At 36.4% G+C, this 26,129-nt stretch overlaps 1 protein-coding gene across 1 annotated transcript in view; it reads right to left on the bottom strand.

Annotated features, from left to right (window-relative positions):
- Positions 1-18,257, bottom strand: part of LOC114920115 (deoxynucleoside triphosphate triphosphohydrolase SAMHD1-like) — a 37,404-nt gene extending 19,147 nt beyond the window's left edge. The window contains exons 1-18 of the mRNA XM_065962592.1: positions 17,814-18,257; positions 17,484-17,599; positions 16,970-17,107; positions 15,012-15,037; positions 14,667-14,786; positions 14,073-14,210; positions 13,402-13,497; positions 12,310-12,420; positions 10,902-11,002; positions 10,603-10,711; positions 10,420-10,511; positions 10,178-10,293; positions 9,742-9,881; positions 8,771-8,860; positions 8,539-8,643; positions 8,304-8,410; positions 6,552-6,586; positions 6,352-6,443 (exon numbers count right to left, since the gene is read on the bottom strand). Coding sequence (XP_065818664.1) covers positions 6,352-6,443; positions 6,552-6,586; positions 8,304-8,410; positions 8,539-8,643; positions 8,771-8,860; positions 9,742-9,881; positions 10,178-10,293; positions 10,420-10,511; positions 10,603-10,711; positions 10,902-11,002; positions 12,310-12,420; positions 13,402-13,497; positions 14,073-14,210; positions 14,667-14,786; positions 15,012-15,037; positions 16,970-17,107; positions 17,484-17,599; positions 17,814-18,085 — 2,004 coding nt within the window. The 5' untranslated portion in view covers positions 18,086-18,257. The remainder of the gene's footprint in view (positions 1-6,351; positions 6,444-6,551; positions 6,587-8,303; positions 8,411-8,538; positions 8,644-8,770; positions 8,861-9,741; positions 9,882-10,177; positions 10,294-10,419; positions 10,512-10,602; positions 10,712-10,901; positions 11,003-12,309; positions 12,421-13,401; positions 13,498-14,072; positions 14,211-14,666; positions 14,787-15,011; positions 15,038-16,969; positions 17,108-17,483; positions 17,600-17,813) is intronic.
- Positions 18,258-26,129: the final 7,872 nt, after the last annotated feature.

The following is a 26,129-nucleotide window of genomic DNA, read 5'->3' on the forward strand; positions in this document are numbered from 1 at the left end:
TATGGTCTTGGTCTTGACTTGGTCTCGATCCCTAAATGTCTCGGTCTTGTCTCAGTCTCATATCACTCTGGTCTCACATATGTCTTGGTCTCGGTTAGTGTGGTCCTCACTACAACATCAGTACTTAGTATACTTTCAAGATTCTGAAATATATAAATACCTGGATCAGGTTGTGTTTTAAGTTGTTTATTTCTTGGACTAAAAGCTCTATGGGGTGGCAGTAGCTCAGTCTGCAGGGACTTGTGCTGGGAACCGGAGGGTTGTCGGTTCAAGTCTGGAGATTGGTCTGGTAGCTGGAGAGGCGCCAATTCACTTCCTGAGCACTGTCGAGGTGCCTTTAAACAAGACACCTCTCAAGGCGTTTCATGACACATTATCACTCACCCCCCCCCCCCCCCCCCTCCAGGATTATTAAAGTATTTCTGATTCTGATATAAATGGCGAATGTGAATAATAATGTGATTCCTATTGGAATCTAGTGATTCCAACAGTTTCTCGCTCATCTCCTGCTGCTTCTTTTTGTACCGGCAGAACAAACATGCAAAGTATTCTGCTCTTTGCATAATTTATTTACCTACCCCGCACACACACACACACACACACACACACACACACACACACACACACACACACACACACACACACACACACACACACACACACACAATTATCAGTTTCTCACAATATGAACATTAGGGATTTAGAATGATATCTCCTGCATCCTGTACAACACTTGTATAAATGTGAACATTTGTGTTAAAATTATAAGAACAATCATGATTTGTCATTGTTTCATCATATGACATATCTCTTTTAAAAGCTGTGATTTTTTTCTATGGCTCATCTCCTGCTGCTCCCTGTTCTACCAGCAGAAAGAAAAACAGGCAGAGTATTCAGCTTTGCATAATTTATTTACCTACCTCGCCCTACACACCCACACACAAAATAACAACACATTAACAGTATTATCAGTCTCTCACAGCATGAACATTTGGGATTTAGAATTACACCTTCTGCATACAACACTTAATGTGTGGTGAAATAATATATAAACAAGCATGTGATCCATACTCCACACACAGTTTCTGTTATTGCAAATGATGTACAGTTGATTACTGTGTCCTACAAATAAACTTAACATGATGTGATGAAATAGGCAATGTCGACATTAACTCAACCTGTGAAGCATGTGAGGGCAGTCAAAAAACTTCTAAAGGACAGAATAAAAACAATATCAAGTAGTTGGCAGTTATGATGAAGTAATGAATGAGTGTTAACATCTTTACAGAAGAATTTATATTTGTTGACTAATACTAATACACTGAAATCTTAATAACGTCTTGGCACTTTATTTTAGAAAGTTAAAAACAGCTTCTAAATGTTTATGGAGAGCTTATAAAATAGGGCGAAAGTTAAGCTCATCAAAAATGATCTTCAAAATAGAGAAGGTCCCAAATTGCAAATTGATGTGCGGTACCTTCCACTCTTTAATCAAACATAGGCACATAGGCAAATTACTATTAACACTTTGTTTTAATTCTCCACTCATGAAGAAGAAAAGGCTGCAAGACAATATATTTTTATATATATATTTCTACTGTATATTCGGGTGTGGGTAAGTAAAAGCACGGGAACAACTTCTGCTGTGCGTCTCATACGTTTAATGTCCGTCCGTAACAGAGCATGACATATCCAGACTGAACAACAACAACAGTGACACCTTACTTGTCCTAAAGCAATATCACTCCTCAAACCGTAACCATGGGTAACCTTAAAGGCATAGTGCATCATATCAAACAGATACTCTTGTACAGTACAAAGTGTAAATATAAATGAAATTAGCATTAAATCAAATAATGTATATTATCTCAACCTAAGCAAAATAAAGATCTATAAAATAATACTTCACAAAAATAAATCTCATCTCCATCTTACACTATCTTTGAAAGTCTTGACACTGGCTGCCTCTTTGTCTTCATATTGATTTTATTATTGTCTAAAGCACTTGGCCTCCCACCAGATTAACTTTTCAGAGTTGATTTTAGTTTATGAACCAGGACGACCCCTCAGGTCTTCTTGTTCTTCTCTGGTTCTTCTTTTAGTTGTTCCACAGAGCAGAACAAAAACCTTTTGTGATTCTGCGTTTAGCTGCTCTGAGACTTTGGAACAGACTTCAGAGGATCAGAGAATATTGAGATTTTTAAAAACAATTTAAAAAACTCATTTATTCAGTCTGGCTTTTCTATATGACTTAATCATTTTAAGGCTTTTAATTTACTATATTTTAATCAATATTATTCATCTCTACTTTTAAATTTACATTTTAGTGTTTGATTTTAGGTTTTTAGTATTTATATTTATCAATCATTGTGCTGATTTCATTTCTTATTGCTGTTATATTTTACAAACTACCTTTTGTCAGTCATTTTTCCGCTCCTTTGTAAAGGACTTTGAACTGCAATTAGATTTGTACCACAGGTGATATATACAGTGTATATATATACATATATATATATATAGATGCATATGGTTTGATAGATTACACAATGTTGAACTCAGGATTTTCTCTGATGTTTATTTTGAATACATGCAGATTTTATCAGATATGAACCCATCACAACAGGAATACACTTGAAAGGTTCTCATAGATGCATTATGTAAGAACCAATCGTCAAACAATTATAGCTTCACTTAAAGTCTGTCATACATTTAAACACATTCATCATCCATCCAAGAAAGGTAGTTGATGGATACGTTTAAAAATGTATTGTTTAATTCGAATTTCAAGTTTTTAGATGCAAATAAAGGTTTTCACAAGTTCCAGTTTTTAAAGTAAGAATCATAAACTCAAAAGAAGAGCACATTATAAAACATGCCCAAAATAAGACTCATTTTAAAACAGATTAAAATTGTATTGTGATAATGAATGCTGCAGATACAAAGTAATATAATATAAGATAATACCAGTAACCAAAACATCACTCATGATCATCTCTCATTAAACACCACTCAAAGACAAATAATCTAATCTCATGTCCTCAATCTTCAAACGATTAACATCAAAACTAAAACACCACTGAGTATTCTAAATCCCTAAATAAAACCACAAGTGAAATATTCACTCCATTACACATGTTGGGAGTGCTTTACATCTTTCCCCGACCAAAAAGAATTCACAACCTACAAAGAAGCATAAATGTGACCAAAAGCTGAATCAATTCAGAAACATGCAGTTTATATATTCAGTTTGAGACAATGATTGTTGGATTTCAATAATGGCTTTCTTTACCTAAATGGTATTCAACAGCCATACAGCTGCTAGCTGTGTAAGTATCCAGTGTCATGTGTGTCTATGTATCAGTTTAGAGATCAGAAATTCAAATCCAGAAGCGATCCAGATCCAGTGATCTTTGAGATATGGCTTTATAACTGATATATATTTTCCTTAATGTTAAAAAAAAGTATCCAATTTTTTCTGTATCAAATTTTGAATGGGTTTTCTGTGTGAGTCGATAGAAGCGTAACACAGTGAATTAAATGGGCCAATGATACTGTTTCATATTGACTGCAGGCCCCGTAATTGTACAGAGTGGTATCATATATTATGATTTATCTTTGTCCTCAGAATAAAAACATGTTGTGTGTTGTTGGAACTGATTTTTAAACAATCAATTTAAAAGAATGATACAGCATGTATATGATAAAAGCGAGAAAAAACACAAGTGCTAGGTCTGAATGTGAATATTATTCAGTGTTATTCATGTTGTTTGGTAAGTTCCTTGGTGTCAACTTCAGGAGGATCGCTCTAATTACCCTCAGGTCCAACCAGATTTGGCTTCTTCTCTAGCCTGCATGTTAATAAGGACACAAAAGTACATCTGTTTTAAAGAAAGCAGTGCAGAGTAAACCTAGTGAGAGATAAACTGAGGCAGAAATGATTCTATTTGACAAACGATCTCTCATTCAACTTATTTTAAAGCAAAACAATGCACTCATCATGCAGATCCATCATCTCACTGCTGAGAACTTTCAGTTTTTTTAAATCTCAAGTAATAAAATACATTATTTCAAAGTTTTTGTCCGTTGGTAGGAAAATACAAAAGTTTGAAGACACCGATGCTAATTTGGCATCAAAAAAGGATCAAAATCATATAAATGCAAAAGAAGAATCCTGAAGTTTTGTTTCACTATGCAATCATTCCCTCCCTGCTCATTGTTCCATTCTAATGCTCATATATTAAAACAGCCTTTCAATGTAATAAAAGAAAAGCCAGAAAAGCCAATTTTTACAGCAGAAATAAACATGTTTACAGCTCGATTAAAAAAACTAAATTGGTCTGATTATCTCATGTCTCAATCAGCACACATTGTATGAAGAGGGATTTTTTTTTTAACATGTCCATTTTTCTTTTCATGAAGGATACGCGTTATTCACACTAAGACCCGTAGCTTATAGGCCTGGGCTAAAAAAACTAAAAATGTTATCAAAATGTCATATCAGTCGATATAATTATCACAATAATTATCAATCACTATTACTTTCAAATTTTCAAATTTAAAAGCTGATTTTTGCTCCTGAGTGAAAGTTTGAAGAAACCAGAGGGTTGGTTAATCTTTTGGTTTCACTCCCATGCTGCTGTTGCTTACCTCTCTTAACCTGAGGGCCCCAAACCAGAGTCCTGCACGGTTCCAATACAGGTCAGTAAAATTGTTTCACTACAGAAATCTGACTGACTGTCCAGACTTGCTGTCTAACCTGGATGCAAACCAGGACAAAGGACCAATAACATGTTGGAGTGTTGCCCAGCTTGGCAGTATTTTGTTAAGTTAAAGTATCAAATCTATTAGAGTAGAGCTTCACCAGCACAGGTAAGCATACGTTAACCTGAAAGGAAGACCGAAGGCTGAGGATGCTAGCACAGCTAATGTTTTCCACACTCAGCAGATTGTAGGTCACATGTTCAACCATATTAAATAAACTGTACTCAATGTGGACTGTTTTCTATTTACTTTAGCCAAGTCAACTGGTTTTATGTTCAATCAACAGCAAGTTAGTTGATATGTATTGTATCCTTTAACATCTTAAGATTCAACTATTATCAAAGGATTAGAAAATCATTGTACCACTGTTTAAAGTGCTTTTTGGCAGCCTCCACACTCTCGTCATCAATCTCCTTACAGAAGACCCTGATCAGCTGCTCAGAAAAGATCAATGTGCGAATCCTGGATTCCTGTAAAGAATGACAGCAGCTTTACTTTGAGAGTTATGGAGACATAAACCTCCTTACAAATAACAGACAGAAGAATTATTGAATGATTGTGATAAAAAAATTGTTTTAATCAATAGTTAGTTCTGACATTTTTCCTGTTCTCGTCTTTCATGCCGTAGTCCTTGTTAATGACCTAAAAAGAAGGTCGAGAGTAAAATGTGTGCCATAACAAACTCTGCAACATCTTACAAATCAAAGAATCAGCAAAACTGAAGATTTTACAAAAAAAGGTCAGATGAAAGAAAGTAAAAGAAAACTCACCAGGATTTCAAAGTCCTCTGGTTTCAGGTTGTTTTCTTCCTCGTCAGGGAGGGGTTGAGCCAATCCTTCTTTCCAGCCAGAAATCTGGCTCTTGACAAGGAATCAGAAAAAAATTGTGGAAAAGGATATAGATTCAAGATTTTTTGCATTTTAAGTTGACAATGTAAGAAACTTGGAATTCAATTCTTATTCACTCAAAAAACTGCACCAATTTAGTGTAAATGCGTTTGACTGTAGGGCTGCATGGTATGATCTAAGCATTCATTTTGCTATGTGTACAAGTGCCATGGTAATATCCCAGGACGTGTGTTAGTCTATGAGCACATAAAGTGTAGAGGGAGAGAGAGAGAAGGGATCACATGCAGTGTATGAAGATGAACTGTTCTTTGCTTAGAAGTTAATGTCACAGGGCTCTTGATGCAAATTAAATGTAGCTTTGAATGTATAAGGGGTTCTTATTTGTAAAAGAAAATAAACTTGAAGACCCAGATAATAATAAAAATTGTAATAGTATGAACATGAAAAGAAAATGCAGTTTCCCCAATATCATGCAGCATTAGTTGACTGAGGGATTTTGTATTGTAAGACATTTCAAGCTGCTATCCAATTCACATTACATTTCAAAAAGAGAACTGTTCAATAGTGCTGCTGTTCATGTTAAATGTAATATTACGGGCAAGATAAAATGCTGGAGACAGTAAATAATGTGATGTGTACTCATTCTATTAACTGAAAATGAGCACATTATCCAGCTTTGTGATAACAGTGCATTAGATCATGTGTAATAAATGTAATGAAACACAAGAACACACAGACTTACTTTCCAATCCTTGATGGTCTCCTCTGGCTTTCTCTCACCAACAAACTTGTAGATCTCTCCAGAGACAATTTTTTGCAGAATCTTTCTTGCCTCTAAGAGTAAGAGAGTGACAAGCAAACGATAAACAATAATAATTCAGTGTTATTCATGTTGTTTGGTACTTTCCTTGGTGTCAACTGCAGGAAGATCGCTCTAATTACCCTCAGATCCATCCAGATATGGATTCTTCTCCAGCCTGCATGTTAATAAGGACACACAAGTACATCTGTTTTAAAGAAAGCAGTGCAGAGTAAACCTAGTGAGAGATAAATTGAGGCAGAAATGATTCTATTTAACAAACGATCTCTCATTCAAGTTATTTTAAAGCAAAACAATGCACTCATCATGCAGATCCATCATCTCACTGGTGAGAACTTTCAGTTTTTTTAAATCTTAAGTAAAAAAAAAATATTTTCAAAGTTTTTGTCTTTTGGTACTAAAATACAAAAGTTTGAAGACTCCAACATTAATTTGGCATCAAAAAAGGGATCAAAATCATATAAAAGCAAAGAAAAGGCAACAGTGTCCTGAAGTTCAATGCAATCATTCCCTCCCTGCTCATTGCTCCATTCTAATGCTCATATATTAAAACAGCCTTTCAATGTCATAAAACCACAAACTGCATATATTAATATGGACAATGAGTTTTGGTCTGTTGTATAAAGAGCAAAGACAAAATACCGACCAACATTTTGTGCTGGTGACTTCTTTTGGAGCCAAGACATGTGCAAACTGAAGCACAACAAAACAAAAAGCTCAGGTCAGAAAGAATCCCAGTCTCGATTCTCACATAGTTGCGATGTCATGTCTGCGTGATGCCGATTCTCTTGCTCCTTTTTCCTTCACAAACTGCACTTATGCTGCACTCGCGTCAGTATTTCCCACACAGACAATACTCGGGCTGCCCAGGTACATGTATAGCTGCCCAAGTAGCCTATATTTTAAAACTATATGTTTTAATTATTCATAAAATTGCAGTCCGCATGAGAGAGAGAGACAAAAAGAGGGCTGCTGTTTGTTCCTCCCTCCTGTTAATGCACCTGAGGTCCAGCCCTCCTGACATGTCAAAACAGAAGCTTCTCATGACTTAGTTTTATTATGTTTGTGAAGCTGCTTGCTGCCGATGTGATGATGCTCTCTCTTGGTTTTGCTGAATCTTGATAACAGGCCTTCACATCATGCTCACCTGTTGTAATAACTGAGATGCTAGATCAACTTTTTAAAGAGGGAGTTTTGTTGTGTTGCACAGAGCCCATGAAGGCTCAGTTAAAAAAAAAAAAAATGCTGTCTGCTAATCAGTACAATGGACTTGTAAAGCGTGGCTACGGACTAGCAAACTGTTGGCAAGGTTTCATAAATTCTGCGAGACAAAACAAGGGGCTGAGGTCCATCAATCATTTCCATCAGCAAGGCATATCTGCTTTTACTCTCTCTCTCTCGCTCGTGCGCACATTTTTATTCCATTTCTTTAAACGAGACAAAATCAGGATGAGAATGCAGGAAAAGAAATGTTTGGTGCTTAACATTTTCTTGGGGAGACCCCACCTGAAGCTGGCTGGAGAAACACTGGAAGCCACATACACACCCATTCAAAAAAAGTCTGTTTGAGACTGTAGATCACATGTTCAACCATGTTAAATAAACTGTACTGGGGATAAGACTTGTGTAAATCAGTGTAGTGACACAACAGAAAACTCAAAGTACTTGGTCTTTTTTTCGATTCTCTGATTTTTTTGAAATTTTCAAAATCCAAAACAACTGTTGACTGTTTTCTATTTACTTTAGCCAAGTCAACTGGTCTGAATTTATATTTGATGTTTTATGTTCAATCAACAGCAAATTAGTCGATATGTATTGTATCCTTTAACATCTTAAGATTCAACTATTATCAAAGGATTAGAAAATCATAGTACCACTGTTTAAAGTGCTTTTTGGCAGCCTCCACACTCTTGTCATCAATCTTGTTACAGAAGACCCTGATCAGCTGCTCAGAAAAGCACGTTGTGCGAATCCTGGATCCCTGTAAAGAAGGACAGCAGCTTTACTTTGAGAGTTTTGGTGACATAAGCTGCCTTACAAATAATTTAACCCAATAAACAGAAGAAATATTGCGATAAAAAAATGTTTTAATCAATATTTAGTTCTTACCTTTTCTTCGGGCATTGGCTTTGCCACGTCAAGCTCAGATTTGCTGTAGAAATGAACATGTTTGATAGGGTCTTTATCGTCCATGCCATAGTCCATTTCAATGACCTAAAATGAAGGTTGAGAGTAAAAGTATGTGTGTAATAACAGATTTTGCAACATCTTACAAATCAAAAAATCCGCAAAACTGAAGAATTTACAAAAAGGTGAAATGAAAGAAAGTCAAAAAACTGACCAGGATTTCAAAGTCCTCTGGTTTCAGGTTGTTTTCTTCCTCGTCAGGGAGGGGTTGAGCCAATAATTTTTTCCAGCCAGTAATCCAGCTCTTGACAAGGAATCAGAAAAAAATTACAACAGTGGAAAAAGATATAGATTCAAGTTTTTTTGCATTTAAAGTTGACAATGTAAGAAACTTGGAATTCAATTCACATTCACTCAAAAAACTGCACCGACTTAGTGTAGATATTTTTGACTGTAGGGCTGCATGGTATGATTTAAGCATCATTTTTGCTATGTGTACAAGTGCTATGATAACATTACAGAATATATAATATCAATCATATGTCCTGAAATGTATCATTTCATGCCATTTTTTGTTGTTTCTGCTTTTGAAAAAACAAAAAGCCTTCAGTTTCTCTCTTTCCATGACTGATCTACAATATCAGTCTGTCTGATCCTCTTCCTGATCACAAAGAGAAGTGACTTCTGTGCAGGCAGAGTCTATGTGCACATAAGATGTAGAGTTGAAGGGATCACATGCAGTGTGTGACGATGAACTGTTCTTTACTGTCACAGGGCTCTTGATGCAAATTAAAAGTCACTTTGAACATATAAGGGGTTTTTATTTGAAAAAGAAAATAGAATTGAAGGCCCAAATGATAATACAAATTGTAATTGTATGAACCTCAAAGGTTATCGCAGTTTCCCCAATATCATGCAGCATTAGTTGACAGAGTATTGTATTGTAAGACATTTCAAGCTGCTATCCAATTCACATTGCATTTCAAAAAGAGAACTGTTCAATAGTGTTGCTGTTCATGTTAAATGTAATAACAACACGGGCAAGATAAAATGCTGGAGACAGTAAATAATGTGATGTGTACTTATTCTATTAACTGAAAATGAGCACATTATCCAGCTTTGTGATAACAGTGCATTAGATCATGTGTTATAAATGTAATGAAACACAAGAACACACAGACTTACTTCCCAATCCTGGATGGGGTCCTTTGGCTTTGTCTCACCAACAAACTTGTAGCTCTTTCGAGAGACGATGTTTTGCAGAATCTCTCTTGCCTTTTCTAGCTCTGAGCAGGAAGACTTCAGTATTTCCTCAAACACGTTGTCTAAAAGAGTAACAGAGTAACAAGCAAACGAATGATAATAACACACACAAAAATTAGTGAATTTAATTTAAACACACTCAATAAATTGTAAGACATGGCATGTTAATTTATAAGTCATCACAACTAAATTAACAGGATGTGGTTTATTTATCTTTAACAAATGTACGATAAAAAAAATGGATAAAGTAGCATAACTGTAAATGACCTAGCAACAGAGCCATGTCTTGATACTCCTGTAGTCTGAATTGGCTTCAATGTTAAACATGAGCTAACAGCACACATTTAAATCTACACACCTGTGAGCTTTGTGTAGGCCTCCATGTCCTCATTGGCTGTAGAGAGAGTGAACATCCTCCCTCCTGATCCTTCAATCTGAATGTGACCGTCTGCTTTCAAAAAAGCCTCTGCAATCCTGTATGTTCATGTCAAACATATTATTACTAATGAGATAGTGAATCATGATGCAGATTGAATAATGGAAATCAGAAGGAGACCAATCTTATATTTGGAGTAATAACTTCTGAAGGTAGACACTTACATTTCTTGTATGATTTGGCTTACTCTGTGCTGACAGGCTCTTTTGTGGAGACGGTGTCTTGTATAGAACAAGTCGTACATATGGTCTTCCTCCTGTTGAGGTTAGGACTGCAGTTTAGTCATAAATAACAACATTATCAGTTTGCTTTCAATTATCTGTTTACAAGCTCAAGTGTGTCAGCACCTTGTCTCTGGTGCAGATAGTTTTCCTGCCATCAACCTCACACACTCTGGCAAACTGCAGGAAGCGATGAAAGTCAAAGTTGTTCTTGATCCCCAGGTAGGAAGAGTCCCTGAGTAGAGGCAGATTGAGGCAAGGTGAAGAAAATAGGTGTATAAAGTGAAACTGAATTTACTGGAGAGTTTTGTAGCCTATAATTTAAAATAATCAGGAGAATAATGCATTGTTCAAGGTAAAAAAAAAAGAAGTGCTGTAGTGGTCTTCATCACAAAATGAATTGCTCTACAGCACTTGAACCTGACCTGGCCAAGTAGTCAAACTTGTCCACATCAACGCCGTTTTTTTTGTTGGACACAATTTCATAGAGGAAGGAATTTTCTTTTGGGCGCCTTTTGTACGGCCACTGCAGGGATGACGACACAAAGCGAATCAGGACCAGTTTTATTGACACGTATGTTGTTGTCAATGAATTTACACTGCATAGAAAAAATATGTAGGACCATTCCACAAAACAGAGATAAAGCTAAAATATGAACACAATAAACTGTGTACAAGCAAAAGCATGACAAAATAAACAGCAGGTTCAATTTCAAATGGAGTTCTAGGCAGATGAAAAACTTTTTTTTTAACGATTAAAAAAAAAGGACTCTTCTTGTCCGCCTTTATACTGAGGAGATGTTACAAAATAGTGACATTAGTGACATTGCTGTTGAGGACACAGACCTATTTATGCACAGATGGTGTGAACTTGCCTTTTCTTTCTTTTTTTAACTTTCTTTATTGCTTTTACATATTAACAACATTTCCATTTAGTAATGTCCGTACAGAGAATGTTTTTCACATCTTCAGGGTTCAGTTTGTATTTCTTCTTCATCTCTTTTTCAAGCGTCCTCTGTTCCTGTAATATTTACAGTTAGGGATAGAGAGATTAATTGTGAAATCGTGATAAATCGATTCAAAGGTGTCAAGATTCACATCGGTACTCTGAAAAATGAATCGCAATAATATCGTGAGCGTCAGCAGCTGTAGAGCAAGATTTTGAAATTGAGGACGCACCACCCTCTTTTAAATCAGAGGTGTGAAGGCATTTTAGCTTCCCCAAGACAGAAAATTAAAGATGTGAGAAGATAACAGACGAGACAAAAACTGTGTGTAAATATTGCAAGAAGACAGGGAACTACACAAATAGCACAACCAACATTTGCAGAGTAGATCTCAAAACGTGTGTATGTAAGAAACACTTTAAAAGTCAGAGTTCCTAAAGTTCCTCAGAATTTGACGAGTGACTTAAAGTCAGCCAATTTTCTGTGGACATATACTGTATACAACATCCTAACAGGCTTTATCAGGGTTATTAAACTAGCTGAACTTAACCCAGATATAATACTAAGCACAAGAGTTTTTTGGAAGGTGATACTGCAACTCCGTTTTCTCTCTAAGGGTTTTTTCACACCTGGGTAGTTTGGAAAAGTTGTTCTGAAACCATAGCCCGGTTTGTTCATACATTTGTGAACACAGCAATCACACTATTTTAGCTCAACTTTTTAAATCTATTTTGAATTTTTTATTGAATTGTGCACTGTGTGCTCTTTTTTGGCTATCCTTGCTCTTTGCTGCCCCTTGTGGGATGAATAAAGTTTTATCTTCTCTTATCTTATATTCATACAGTATCTTTTCCGACTTCTGAAAAATATAATGAGGTGAATTTGCCTTCTTGCCTTCAGATTCCTGTAGAGGTCCAGCAATCATCTCCTTAATGAATGTTATGTCTTCTTCAGGGGTCAGTCCATACTGCCTCATCAAGTCTTTGAGAGTCTCATACTGCAAGACACACAGACTCATAAATGTGTGTTAGTACGTATTTTCATGAATTCATTCATCTTGATCATTTTGTGGATATATCTTTAAATTGTGTCAACCATATCAGAGTAATTCTTCTTTTAGGTTTGTGAAGCTGAAATACATGTGTAAGAGACCTCATAGTAGCAGAGTTATATTTGGATTGGAGCCAAGTGTCCGTTGTGAGCTGAAAAGGAAGTGTGACTCTGAGACTGAAGAAATGTATATGTCTGATATTTAAGAGTCAAGGTGATGTCTTCTTTCTAGCCTTTTAGAGATGTAACGAAGCGGCCAGGAATTTGTAGGATGTACCTTCTAGCAGAATATAAGCAACACTGTGAAGATGAAGACTTTGCCACTTTGCCCATGATGGCCAATGTTTGTCAATGATTGCCAATGATTGTGAGATCTTGGTCAGCATGGGTCAGCGATGGTCCGCACTTTGTCAGCCATGTGTGTTGTGTTTCTATGTTGTCTGACCATGGCTGAATAAATCTAAGATGATCCACAATCTGTTTCATGATTTCATCATTGTTCATCTACTATAGAAACAACCCCCACCTAACAGTGGCGTCAACTAACAGGGACGTCAACCTAACAATGTGTCAACACAAGATTTAAAACATAAATACAATAATCCCACATACTTTAATTTCCCCCACATTTGAAGATTATATCTCAAAACTTCTGTATGTAAAAAAAAAAAAAAAATGTCAGAGTTCCTAAAGTTCCTTAAAATTTGATGAGCGACTTAATGTCAGACATGTGAAGACAGCATTCACACTCCTTTGGCTCCGCAACTTTTTTGATCTATTTTTTATTGAATTGTGCACTGTGTGCTTTTTTTTGGCTATCCTTGCTCTTTGCTGCCTGTTGTGGGATGAATAAAGTTTTATCTTCTCTTATCTTATATTCATACAGTATCTTATCCGACTTCTGAAAAATATAATGAGGTGAACTTGCCTTCTTGCCTTCAGCAATGATCTCCTGAATGTTTTTCACACCTACAGAGTTCAGGTTGTGTTTCTTCATCATCACTTGTTCAAGCTTACTCTGTTCCTGTAATATTTACAGTTAGGGATGTAAAGATTAATTGTAAAATCGTGATAAATTGATTCAAAGGTGTCAAGATTCACATCGGTACTCTGAAAAATGAATCGCAATAATATCGTGAGCGTCAGCAGCTGTAGAGCAAGATTTTGAAATTGAGGACGCACCACCCTCTTTTAAATCAGAGGTGTGGAAGCATTTTAGCTTCCCCAAGACAGAAAATTAAAGATGTGAGAAGATAACAGACGAGACAAAAACTGTGTGTAAATATTGCAAGAAGACAGGGAACTACACAAATAGCACAACCAACATTTGCAGAGTAGATCTCAAAACGTGTGTATGTAAGAAACACTTTAAAAGTCAGAGTTCCTAAAGTTCCTCAGAATTTGACGAGTGACTTAAAGTCAGCCAATTTTCTGTGGACATATACTGTATACAACATCCTAACAGGCTTTATCAGGGTTATTAAACTAGCTGAACTTAACCCAGATATAATACTAAGCATGAGATGCATTATCTTCTCTTATCTTATATTCATACAGTATCTTATCCGACTTCTGAAAAACATAATGAGGTGAACTTGCCTTCTGATCTTTAGATTCCTGTTCAGCAATCATCACCTTAATGTTTTTCACATCTTCAGGTTCAAGTCCATACTTCTCCTTCATCATTTGTTCAAGATCAATCGGTTTCAGCTGGTGGTTAAGACCGTCACAAGAGCCCTTTTCATGTTGCAATACACACAGTCATAAATGTATCAACACAAGATTTAAAACATAAATATAATCATCCCACATACTTTAATTTGTGAGAAGATAAAAGATGTGAGAAGATAACAGACGAGACAAAAAATGTGTGTAAATATTGCAAGAAGACAGGGAACTACACAAATAGCACAACCAACATTTGCAGAGTAGATCTCAAAACATGTGTATGTAAGAAACACTTTAAATGTCAGAGTTCCTAAAGTTCCTCAGAATTTGGCGAGTGACTTAATTTCAGCCAATTTTCTGTTGACATATACTGTATACAACATCCTAACAGGCTTTATCAGGGTTATTTAGCTAGCTGAACTCAACCCAGATATAATACTAAACATTAGATGCATTATCTTCTCTTATCTTATATTCATACAGTATCTTATCCGACTTCTGGAAAACATAATGAGGTGAACTTGCCTTCTGCTCTTTAGATTCCTGTAGTCTTCTGTCTACTTCCATGTCTTCTTCAGGGATCGCTGGTTTAAGATACTTCTGTTTCAGCATGTGGTCTAGCATGTCACAAGAGCCCTTTTCATGCTGCAAGACACACAGACTCATAAATGTGTCAACACAAGATTTAAAACATAAATATAATAATCCCACATACTTTAATTTCCCCCACATTTGAAGAGTATATTTCAAAACTTGTGTATATTAAAAAAAAAAGTTAAATGTCAGAGTTCCTAAAGTTCCTCAGAATTTGACGAGCCACTTAATGTCAGCCAATTTTCTGTGGACATATACTGTATACAACATCCTAACAGTCTTTATCTGGGTTATTTTGCTAGCTGAACCCAACCCAGAGTCAAACTGTTAAGCACAAAAGTTTTTGCCTGAGAAGGTGATACTGCAGCTCAGTTTTCTCTCTAATAGTAAGGGAATATTGCAAAAACATGGGAATAAATTCCTCACCAAGAAATTTCTTCACAAGTGTGTTCATAAAGGTGTCTTATAACATATCCTTGGTGGAAACATGGCCACACCCACTTTTATTGTACATTTAAAGTAGCTAAATATGTTGATCTCTACGGAAGAAGATTAGCGCCACTGAAAAAATAAAATTGGTTCTGATTTTTTTTTTTTTTAATTCTGACTTTAAACTCAGAATTCTGAGAAAAAGGTCAGAATTCCCCAAAAAAAACCAGAACCAACATTCTTTTTTTCAGTGGCCCTAATCCTCTTCCGTAGATTTCAATATCTCGAATACTAGTTTAAAAAAATACTGCACCACATTTTCAAATGTCTGAGGGGTCCAGGTCGAAGTCTTCTCCAGACTCTATACTGTTCTTAAAGTAGTGATTGGGACCCCTGGGGGCTCATGAGACACTAAGAGGTGGTTTGCAAGATGCCTTCCATTACCAAATAAAAAAGTTGAACGATATAAAATTGCATATTTTACCCATTATTGTGAAAAAAACATACAAATGTATTTGAATTTTAAAAGCAATTATAGTGGCAAAGTAAGATTTTTGCTGAAATGAAAGAGATGGTTAAAAACTCTTTAAATGTAAGTTTTCACACAAGTGAAACAATGCAGGTGTCTGCTGCTCCCTACGAATGAAAATACACACATACTTCACCTGAGCGTCTGTTTATTTAATGTTGTATATCCAAATTTTCAAATTTTAACCAATAAGGTTCCAGGTACATGTACCCCAACTTTGAGTAGCTCTCAAGGATTTTCCTACTGGAGTTGGATTTAAATATTTTTATATGTGTTATAAGACACCTTTATGAACACATTTGTTAATACATTTCTTGGTAAGGAATTTATATATATATATAATATAAGGGTTTTTTCACACCTGGATTGTTTGGAAAAGTTGTTCTGAAACAAAGGGGCGTTTTCCCTTTAGCCCGGTTTGTTTGGATGTGAACACAGCAATCGCACTCTTTTGATTATTGAATGGTGCACTGTGTGCTCTTTTTTGGCTATTCTTGCTCTTTGCTGCTTATTGTGGGATGAATAAAGGTTATCTTCTCTTATCTTATATTCATACAGTATCTTATCTGACTTCTGATTAACATTTTTTGGGATATTGAGTGACAAAGAGACATAAACAGATCTAGAAATCCCTTCTGCTTTTAAAAGAGGTCCCTTCCGTAAAGAATTACCTCTCATTAACCATGAATTCAATTAGGATTTTTGTTTGGTGTATCTAAATCTCTGAATCACCAGGATTAATGTTCATAAAAAAAACATGAAATCAAATCTCATAAAGCTTCTGAAAAGCGGCAACATGTCGGATGAAAAGTTGACATATTATTACCAAAGAGAACAGGGTATGGGTCATTTAGCAACACAAGCTACAAAGTTCATTGTTATTGCAGAAATAGTTAAACATTCTTGGAAATGTGCATAATCCCATTACACCTGAGAAAGCAAACAAAAAAGAACATCCTGGATTTTGTTTCAAAAGAACAAAGCCAGGGGCGCTGGTGGCGCAATGGTTAGTGTGCGTGCTCCATGTATGGAGGTTGTTGTCCTCCAAGCGGGTGGTCCAGGATTGAATCCCACCTGTGGCTCCTTTCCCACATGTCATTCCCCACTCTCTATCCCTGAATTCCAACTCTGTCCACTATCCCATCTCTCAATCAAAAGCCCAAAAATAAACCTTAAAAAAAAAAAAAAAAAGAACTAAGCCAGTAAAATTGTATATGTGCTTCAGTTTTGCAGTTGCTCTGTATTTAATTTTTCACATTACAACAAAAATATTAACTTCTGATCTTCCATTTCTCCAATTTCTCCAATTTCTCCATTTCTCTGAATTTCCCATTTTTTCTCATTTCTTCTTTCTTTTTTTCCAGTGCTTTGGGGAGGAACAGTCCATCATACAGATGGGAAAAGGGTCCATGACCTTGAAATGGATAGATAAAGACAGGCGTAATCCACTGATAGTGTACAGATTATACAGTCAGTATGTCTTGTTGAGTTTGAACGGATTACTCCTGAATCTAAACTTGAGAATATTGCTTACAAGAAAAGGTTGTTATGTGTAAGTATTTTTAAAGATTCAGACCCTCCAGTTCTTATCAGAGTCCCTACAGACTGAGCTACCACCACTACCTCACCCCACCCTCGTATTTTTTATTTATTAATGCAGAAGCCCTTGCTTTTTTGTAAGATGGAAGGCTAATTTCTGGATCATTTCACTTTCATTTTACTCTTAACATTCCAAATAATTACAATTAATAAACCAGTCATGTAATATTGAAAAGGGATGCATTACTCACCCAGGTCATGACAGAGGCCAGCAATCTGAACACAAAGGACGTCTCTGTCATCGATTTTGAGTTCCGGCTGCCTTGACCTGAGAGCCTCAGCAAGTTTTCCTGCTAAGTATCCCACCCTTTTTAGACCACAGAAAACATTTTTTAAAATTATAACGCAGTTATCACAATTTATTATATATATTTTTATTCATATTTTTTATTAGATCCATACTAAGACAGGCACTGTTTTCTGCCTTTATTGGTTTTACAAGGTGTTTATGTGAAAACCACCATGAGTCTTCTCCTTATTTGGACTGAGGTCACCTGAAATCTGAAAACTTGCTGACTTACCCGATCGAGTGTTCAAAGCGGTTGTGAGACGCTCCAGGGTAAACAAAGTAGACACCTCCAAGCTGCTTTATGAATCGAAGTCTCTGGAACTGAGGTGTGTCAATGATTTTGATGAGGAGTGGGTGTAACTCTATGCTACCATGGATGGGATCATTAAACACCTGGCAGAAAACAAACAAACAAAAGCTAAGAACAATGAAATGCATAAAACAATACACCATGGAGACCAGCTCAAGTTTGTCTGAGGGCTCTGGGAAGTATTGCATAAGCATGAAATGAGCCCAAGAATAAAGCTGATGTTACAAAGAACGTTTTTTTGACTTTACCACTGGTTGGGATATTAAACATCTAGTAGAACAAAGAGAACAAAACATTGGACACTGAAAATGTCCTTTCAATACAAAGCGTGTCTTCCTATTCCTTTTTTTTTTAGGATTAAAGGAAAGGAGAACAAAGAGGGTTGGTTTGGTTAGTAAAGGTGCACAAAGCTAGCTGTCCTCACCACTGGTGGGGATAATAAGCATCTAGAGAACAAAGCCCTCCCAGTTAATTAGATTTTTAATTTAGACTGATAATGGATAATACATGGACACAGGTTTAACTTTGTGGAGGTGTGTTTGTGTGCGGTTTATTCAACAAGTCGTCATTGTTTGTTCTGTTTATTCTCTCTTATCTCTCCAGCCGCAAAAATGTGGTGTGATGTGTGGTAAGACGTGAAGTATTTTACCTTGGTGATGATCGGTCTGTAGAATAAAAAAAAAAGCATTAACAGTATGAAGAAGTGCTGAAACTTCCAACTTAAAATGATTTCTTTATAAAGTTGGGATATTGTAAACTGGTTTAACAAAGACAGAGGTACTCACTGTTTTGCCATTTTGCTCCGACTAGATAAAAGAGAAAGAAGTCAGTCATTTATTAAGTAGTCTAACCTCAGTTTTACACAAGCTAAAAGGCAAAATTGATAAATTAAACCATCAGTTTAAAATAACGATACAACTTACCAAAAGCCAACCATGAATTTAATCGACTATAACTAAAAAACCAACCTCCAAATTTTCCTCCAATTGTCCAAGTCCTTCTTTTTGTACCAACTTGTTTCCTCAGCTCCCTGTAACTTTGAAAAATCTATCTATATAGTTTTTAATATTTTGAAGCTGTAAGATGTTGCATTTACATCAAGTTAATGTTTCTGATGCTGATCTGACAAGTGGTAAATGTCATTTAAATTTAAAGGCTTTTTTTTATGACGCTCAGGGTTTTAAAACATCTGACATTTATATCTCCACCACACCCATGTTATTGGTCTTCACCCTCATGATCCTCTTCTTTTATTGATATACCAAACATTTCAGAAAACAAAACTGAAAATGCATCAGAATTTCTTAAGTCAAATTAACAAATCTAAACATATAAAGAAGTGAAGAAATGACAGGATGTTAGAAATAAATCAGTATTAGAAGTTACTTCTGAAGAAAAATTCAGAGGTAGCGTGAATGTTGCATGTTTAACCTGCTCTTTAAACTAACTTTAAAACCTGAGATTTATAGTGTACTCCATTTGAGGACTGCAAATATATCAAATGGCCACAAGATGGCAATGTTACTCAACTCTCTATGGTAAAGTGTGCCCTGACCATTTGATGAAATAAATGCTCTGCTGGAGAAAGTTTTAACAGGTACTGATCTTTTTTGTGTTGCTTTTGTCATAACTTTCAGAAAGGAAACACAAGAAACCCTCAGACTGTAAAAGATTTTCTCATTCTATGATGACAAAAATGTTCAGCCTCATGATGTATCCAGAAGCATGTAAAGGAGGTGAACATCTGTCTGTCATCATTCTATCCAAAAATAAAAGATGAGACTATAATATGTATATATTGACCTCCAGTAACATCCAGAAATGAGCACATTGCAGATGTGTGTCTATTAGTGCCAGTAGCTCAGTCTGTAGGGGCTTGGGTTGGGAACCAGAGGGTTGCCAGTTCAAGTCCCAGTGTGGACCAAATATGGAAGTTGGTCTGGTAGCTGGAGAGGTGCCAGATCACCTCCTAAGCACTGCCAAGGTGCCCTTGAGCAAGGCACCAAACCCTCTCCCCACCATCAGCTCAGGAGTGCCCGCTGTGGGCAGCTCCGTCACTCTGACATCTCTCCATTAGTGCTTGTCCGTAGGATCCTGTTTGTGCATGTGTGTGTTGCATGGTTAACAGAGTGTAAAAACGGAAATTTCCCCTTGCAGGGATCAATAAAGTTAATCTTAATCTACTTTTTCTTGTGAGATTACTTCTGATTGCAGACATAGAAAGTTGTTCAGGATGATATGACTTTATTCCCAGGTCAGGTATCTTTATAGGGTTTATAAATATCAATTTTTATCATCTAATTTCTGCCGAGGTTTAAGTTTTCTTTTAAACTGAAAGAAGGATGTCAAACTGATTCTCCGTGCAGCAACACAGATCAAACTTAAATGACAAATTGTAATCTCATGTTTGTATAACTATTGACTTTTTTTAAAGTCAATGATGTACTAAAACTGTAATATCTGGTACTTTTTTAGGCTACTGATTTTGCCATATTCACAAATTCACAAATCAGTACAAAACCACAAATCAACATAAAGCAAATGAACATAACGTAAGGACAAAGGAACGCAAACTCTGAGTTCACATGTTTGTACACAGGATCTGATGCTGTTTCAAAAGTTGATCCTCTTTGTAGATGTTGTGAATGATTTTAGCTGATGCCAAATAGGAATATTACAGATCTTGATAAATAATGTCAAACCAATCAGAATAATTTCAAGTAAGTTCCTAATTTTTGTTTTTAAAACTACCATTAATACATGTGTTGTATTGGAAATAATTCATAATATATCAACAAAATAAGAATGAAGTAAGGTGAAAGATCCATTTTACACTCACATGGAGGTTTTTGTTGTTCTCTTTAGCAGGTCAGGCTTGGTTTGGATGGAAGATGAAGTAACAGACCTGAGCGCAGGCTTTTATAAAGTTGTGGTTGTGGCTTAAACAGGTGTGGCAAAGAAGTCAGATATCAGGATGCAGATTGGATGGTGTAACCCATTGGTGTTGATCTAGACCAGGAAAGGGCAACTTTGGTCACAGCAAGGGCCACATATATTTAATTCTCACTGTCAGAGGGCCAAATTGTAGGATATTCTTCGGTGGACTTATAATTCAACCAAAGGAAGGAATACATAGCTTTTATCAGCCTCTATGATACCAACATTCATATTTTAACCTCCAGTACAATTGTTAATCCTTAATTTAATATGCTTACTTCAAAATTAAGTTTCTTTTCCAATGCAATGAACAGAGTATTTACTGGTTATTTTAGGATATTTTTCTTTCTTTTTTTCAAATGTACACACTAGTGTTGTAGTAATCGAAATCAAGACCGGTCTCAAGACCACTGTTTGAAGGTCTCGTCTTGAAAGTATTTTTACTCTGTCTTGTCTCTGTCTCAGACTGGGCGGACTCCTGATTTTAGATTAAGACCAGTCAAGACCACCTCCGATGCTCCTTTTTAAAAGAACAAATGACTTCAATTCATTTGTAGTTTGATTTTTATCTCTTGGTTACCACCGCAACCTTCCTGGTGTTACTGATGAGTGGTGAGTGACACGCCCGCTGCACACATGATGATTTTAAAAGTGATATTTATGGTCTTGGTCTTGACTTGGTCTCGATCCCTAAATGTCTCGGTCTTGTCTCAGTCTCATATCACTCTGGTCTCACATATGTCTTGGTCTCGGTTAGTGTGGTCCTCACTACAACATCAGTACTTAGTATACTTTCATATAAGAGTTTTACAAAAACGCTAACAGTCAATTATATCTCAACTGCATGTGGCCCACCCCTGAATTCTAGATTATAATTTGAATGTAGCCTCATTCTAGGAATCAAAATAAAGGCGCTTTATAGTATTTTGGCGTTGACACTTGCACAAACAAAATGAAAACAAATTCAAGGGTATGAAAGGATTTCTCCATCATAACGTCCCTGCCCTTCCCCAACCGCCTGAGCCCCAGTAAACAGCCTAAAATCCCAATTAAGTCTAGCTGGTTTTGTTCACTCAACTATACTTTCATCCACACGTGAGGAACCAGAGAGAACAGCCTCTTGGCCTGCAAGACTCTTTCCCTGGATTGCATTAGTAATTCTTGCAGATACTTGGAATACTTTCCCTTTAGTATAAAGCGTTTGGTGTGTGAGTCCATGCTGTGTAGGGAAAAAGTCGATGAGATTGATAGAAGGCCCACACACAACCTAAATGCTTAAAGCTGCAGCTTCCTGAGCTTCTCGTGAAGGACAGCATTATCATACAGCTTACTGTTCAGGACTCAACTTTCAAACTAAAAATCAACCTTTAGCATTTAATATGTCACAAAAAGGTCAAATAAAGAAAGAGTTATTCAAACTTACTGTCCACATACTCCCCATGGGACTGATAGGATTCATTCCCAATGTAAGCAGCATCTTGACCTCAGCAGTGGTCAGATACTCAGATTAGTTACCTGAGTTATAAGAGACATCTCAGAGGCCCTGAGATGATTATAACTGAGCACATCATGCCAATTTAGAAAGGTAAAAATATTGAGACATTTAACAACTCAGTGACATCAGAAATGTGAGAATGTGCCGACATGAGTTGTTATTTTGTGAGGGATAACGTTAAGGTAAGAATTGAATGTACACCGCACTTTATTCATTGACTCCTGTTTTTTAGGTGAAAAAGGAAAGTTTAAAATGTAGTTTTTAAATACATTTTGGGGAGATAAAAAGCACAATCTTCCACTCTTATGTAAAGCATAAAGATGAACACTTAAGTAAAGGACAAGCACCTCTAAATGATTTTTTCTGCTCAGTATTTTGTCAACAAAACATGTTTTGTTTCTCTGATTGTAAATGACAACAGAATGACTCAACAAGTGTTGAGAATGATAAGCAGTCCCTTAAAACGGCAAAGATTCTGAAATCTATAAATACCTGGATCAGGTTGTGTTTTAAGTTGTTTATTTCTTGGACTAAAAGCTCTATGGGGTGGCAGTAGCTCAGTCTGCAGGGACTTGTGTTGGGAACCAGAGGGTTGTCGGTTCAAGTCTGGAGATTGGTCTGGTAGCTGGAGAGGCGCCAATTCACTTCCTGAGCACTGTCGAGGTGCCTTTGAGCAAGACACCTCTCAAGGCATTTTATAACACATTATCACACCCCCCCCCCTCCAGGATTATTAAAGTATTTCTGATTCTGAAATAAATGGAGAATGCGAAATAATGGAATTTCAAACATGCAAGTAATAATGTGATTAATTCCAATAAACTATTGGAATCTAGTGATTAATCACAATTTAAAAAAAAAATAATCGTTTGACAGCCCTGAATAAAATGTGAACTTACTCTGAAGTTAAGTGACATTAATTACAACAGTAATAAAGTGTTTTTCATGAAGTCTTATCTGACCCTCTCCTGCTGAGTGTTTTCTTCTTTCAGATGTATTTTCTATTTAAGTTCATGAAGGATAATGAAAACAGTCTGATCTGAAAATACAGCTCTGTGTTTATGGACTCTCTGTAGTAAATATATTGAGAAACTTTTGGTCTTTCATAAACATCTTTCCTCAAGTTCTGTGGATTGTGTTTTGAACAAAAAGGAGAAAATGGTGCTGTTAACAATGATTTGTCATTGTTTCATGATATGATATTTATCTGAACTCTTTTATCTGAAAGCTGCAACATGTGATTTGTTTTAATCGCTCATCTCCTGCTGCTTCCTGTTCTACAACCAGAAAAAAATGCAAAGTATTCTGCTTTGCAGGTAATTTTGTTACCTACCCCGCCCCCCCCCCTCCACACACACACACACAAACACACACACACACACACACACACACACACACACACACACACACACACACACACACACACACACACACACACACACACACACACACAAACACACACACACACCAAACAACAACACTAGAATAACATCTCCTGCATACAGTAATATGAGTGTGTATAAATGTGAACAGCAGCATTACAAACATGTGATCCAAACTCCACACACTGTTACTGTTGATATAAATGATCACATGATGTACAGTTGATTACTGTGTCCTACAAATAAACTTGACATGATGTGATGAAATACGTAATGTCAACGTTAACTCAACCTGTGAAGCATGTGAGGGCAGTCAAAAAACTTCTAAAGAACAGATTAAAATCCATATCAAGTAGTTGGCAGTTATGATGAAGTAATAAATGAGTGTTTACGTCTTTACAGAAGAATTTATATTTGTTGACTAATACTGTAGCAAACACTGAAATCTAAATAAAGTTAAAAACATCTTCTAAATGTTTATAGAGAGCTTATAAAATAGTGCAACGTTAAACAGAAGAATAAATTCTGTTAAGTTCATCAAAAATGATTTTCAAGAAAGCGAACATCCCAAAAACCGTTGGCTCAAATTGAAACAGATCTTGAGAAAATCTGGAATAGAAAATGCAAATAGATGTGTGGTACCTTCCACTCTTTAATCAAACATAGTTACATAGGCAAATTACTATTAACACTTTGTTAATTCTCTACTCATGTTGGCATAAAACCCCTGCTGTGATCTGCAACACAATATTATTATACTTAAGATAAAAGTTTAGAATGACAGGATTTAAGAAATAAATCAGTATTAGAAGTTACTTTTGAAGAAACATTTAGAGTCTTGATAAAGGATACATACTGAAAATATTGACCCTCTCTCCCAGAAATGGAGCGTAGCGTTAGTTCAGGCAGGCCACAGAGTCACGATCTGTTATCATGCCAGAGTTTCAGTAACAGCTGATCTCACGCAAGTCGCATCAGCTGATGGCCAGCTGATTTGCTTCGAAGCATCCTATCGGCCAAATAGTACATATGCCGCCTTATTTAAACTGCTCTAGCCTGCCTCCTTTTGCTGCTCCCTCTGCAAGCAGCATTTGCAAGTGCATTTGCAACCCTCCTCCTCCCCACCTCCTCCCTTTTCTGCTATTGTGACTTAATCAGTGTCATGCTTGTCATTGATGCTTGCTCTGGGGGGTTTGCTGCTTATCTCCCTTCCTTATAGCTTGTATGCAAGCAGGGAGGAATGTGTGCTGTTCCTGCCTAATGCTTTCCATGTAAGCGCGTGGAAGGGCAGGGAGATCCCTCACAGAGACATACTGCCAAATATAAATAATTTCGTCAAAGTATTCTTTTGACAAAGTGGTGCTGACTGAAATGACATTTGTACACACAAAATTAAATCGTCTGGTTTGTTGAAGAGGAGATGTGATTTCAGTCTTAATTGACTTCACTTTAAATGTCCAATTTCAATACAATACCTATTCTTTTTTTCCTTTTAACATTTCCGGTCTCTCTTCAGCTGAACTATCTAATAAAGGCAAAAAGGCCCAAAAACATCTTTAAGAAAAGTTTTATTGTGACTCCTTACCTGCTGAAAGTCTGAAACGATAGGACTCTACGGTGCCTCAAACATTAATAAAAGTTTAATTTTTCTCTTAAAGGGATACTTCACCCGTTGAAACATGAATCTGTATTGACATTGGGTCATATATGTAGTAGAAATGTAAAATAAATTTTGAAATTGGTGTCTTCTTGGTCGTGAAAAGGCAGAAAGTGTCTTTCTGGCTCATGTTGATGAAAGACACCAAATCCCAGAATGCACAGCACTGCAGGCCATTCCCACTAAGGTCCTCTAGTTCAGAATCAGAAATACTTTATTAATCCCAGAGGAAAATTCGATCGATACAGTTTCTCCAAAATATACAGTATAGCAGTAGAAATATAGTAATAAAAACATTTACAGACATATTTACTTCAACACATAAGGCCATTTCCTCAACTGATTCCGAAATTTCTTTCAGAATTGATTTTGGAAATACCTGGCAGAAAACAGACTCTATAACCCTTTTCACACATACGGAAATCTCCTCAAAAACTCCGGAGATTTGGCTACCCGGAGGTTCTTTAGTGTGTGAACGCAAACAGCCGCATTTTTCGCCCGGACTTTACCTGGAGTTAATCCGGCCAGACCCCTAGTACTTTATCTGCAGAAAATCCGAGTGAGCTGATATCTGAACGTGGCCGCATATACTCTGGAGATTTCAACTCGAGGTGAAGAGAATGACGTTTATATACAGTGACTGACCGGCTAAAGTGTCTGCCCGCGACCACTACGATCTCTGTGCATGTGATTAAACAGCTGCATTATGTTTTCTGTTCGTCAGTATGTTGTTCTCCTCTCTTTTGTGAATGTTGTCATTCCATTGG

The sequence above is a fragment of the Labrus bergylta genome, chromosome 2 (genome assembly GCF_963930695.1).
Source record: "Labrus bergylta chromosome 2, fLabBer1.1, whole genome shotgun sequence".
Lineage (NCBI taxonomy): Eukaryota > Metazoa > Chordata > Actinopteri > Labriformes > Labridae > Labrus > Labrus bergylta.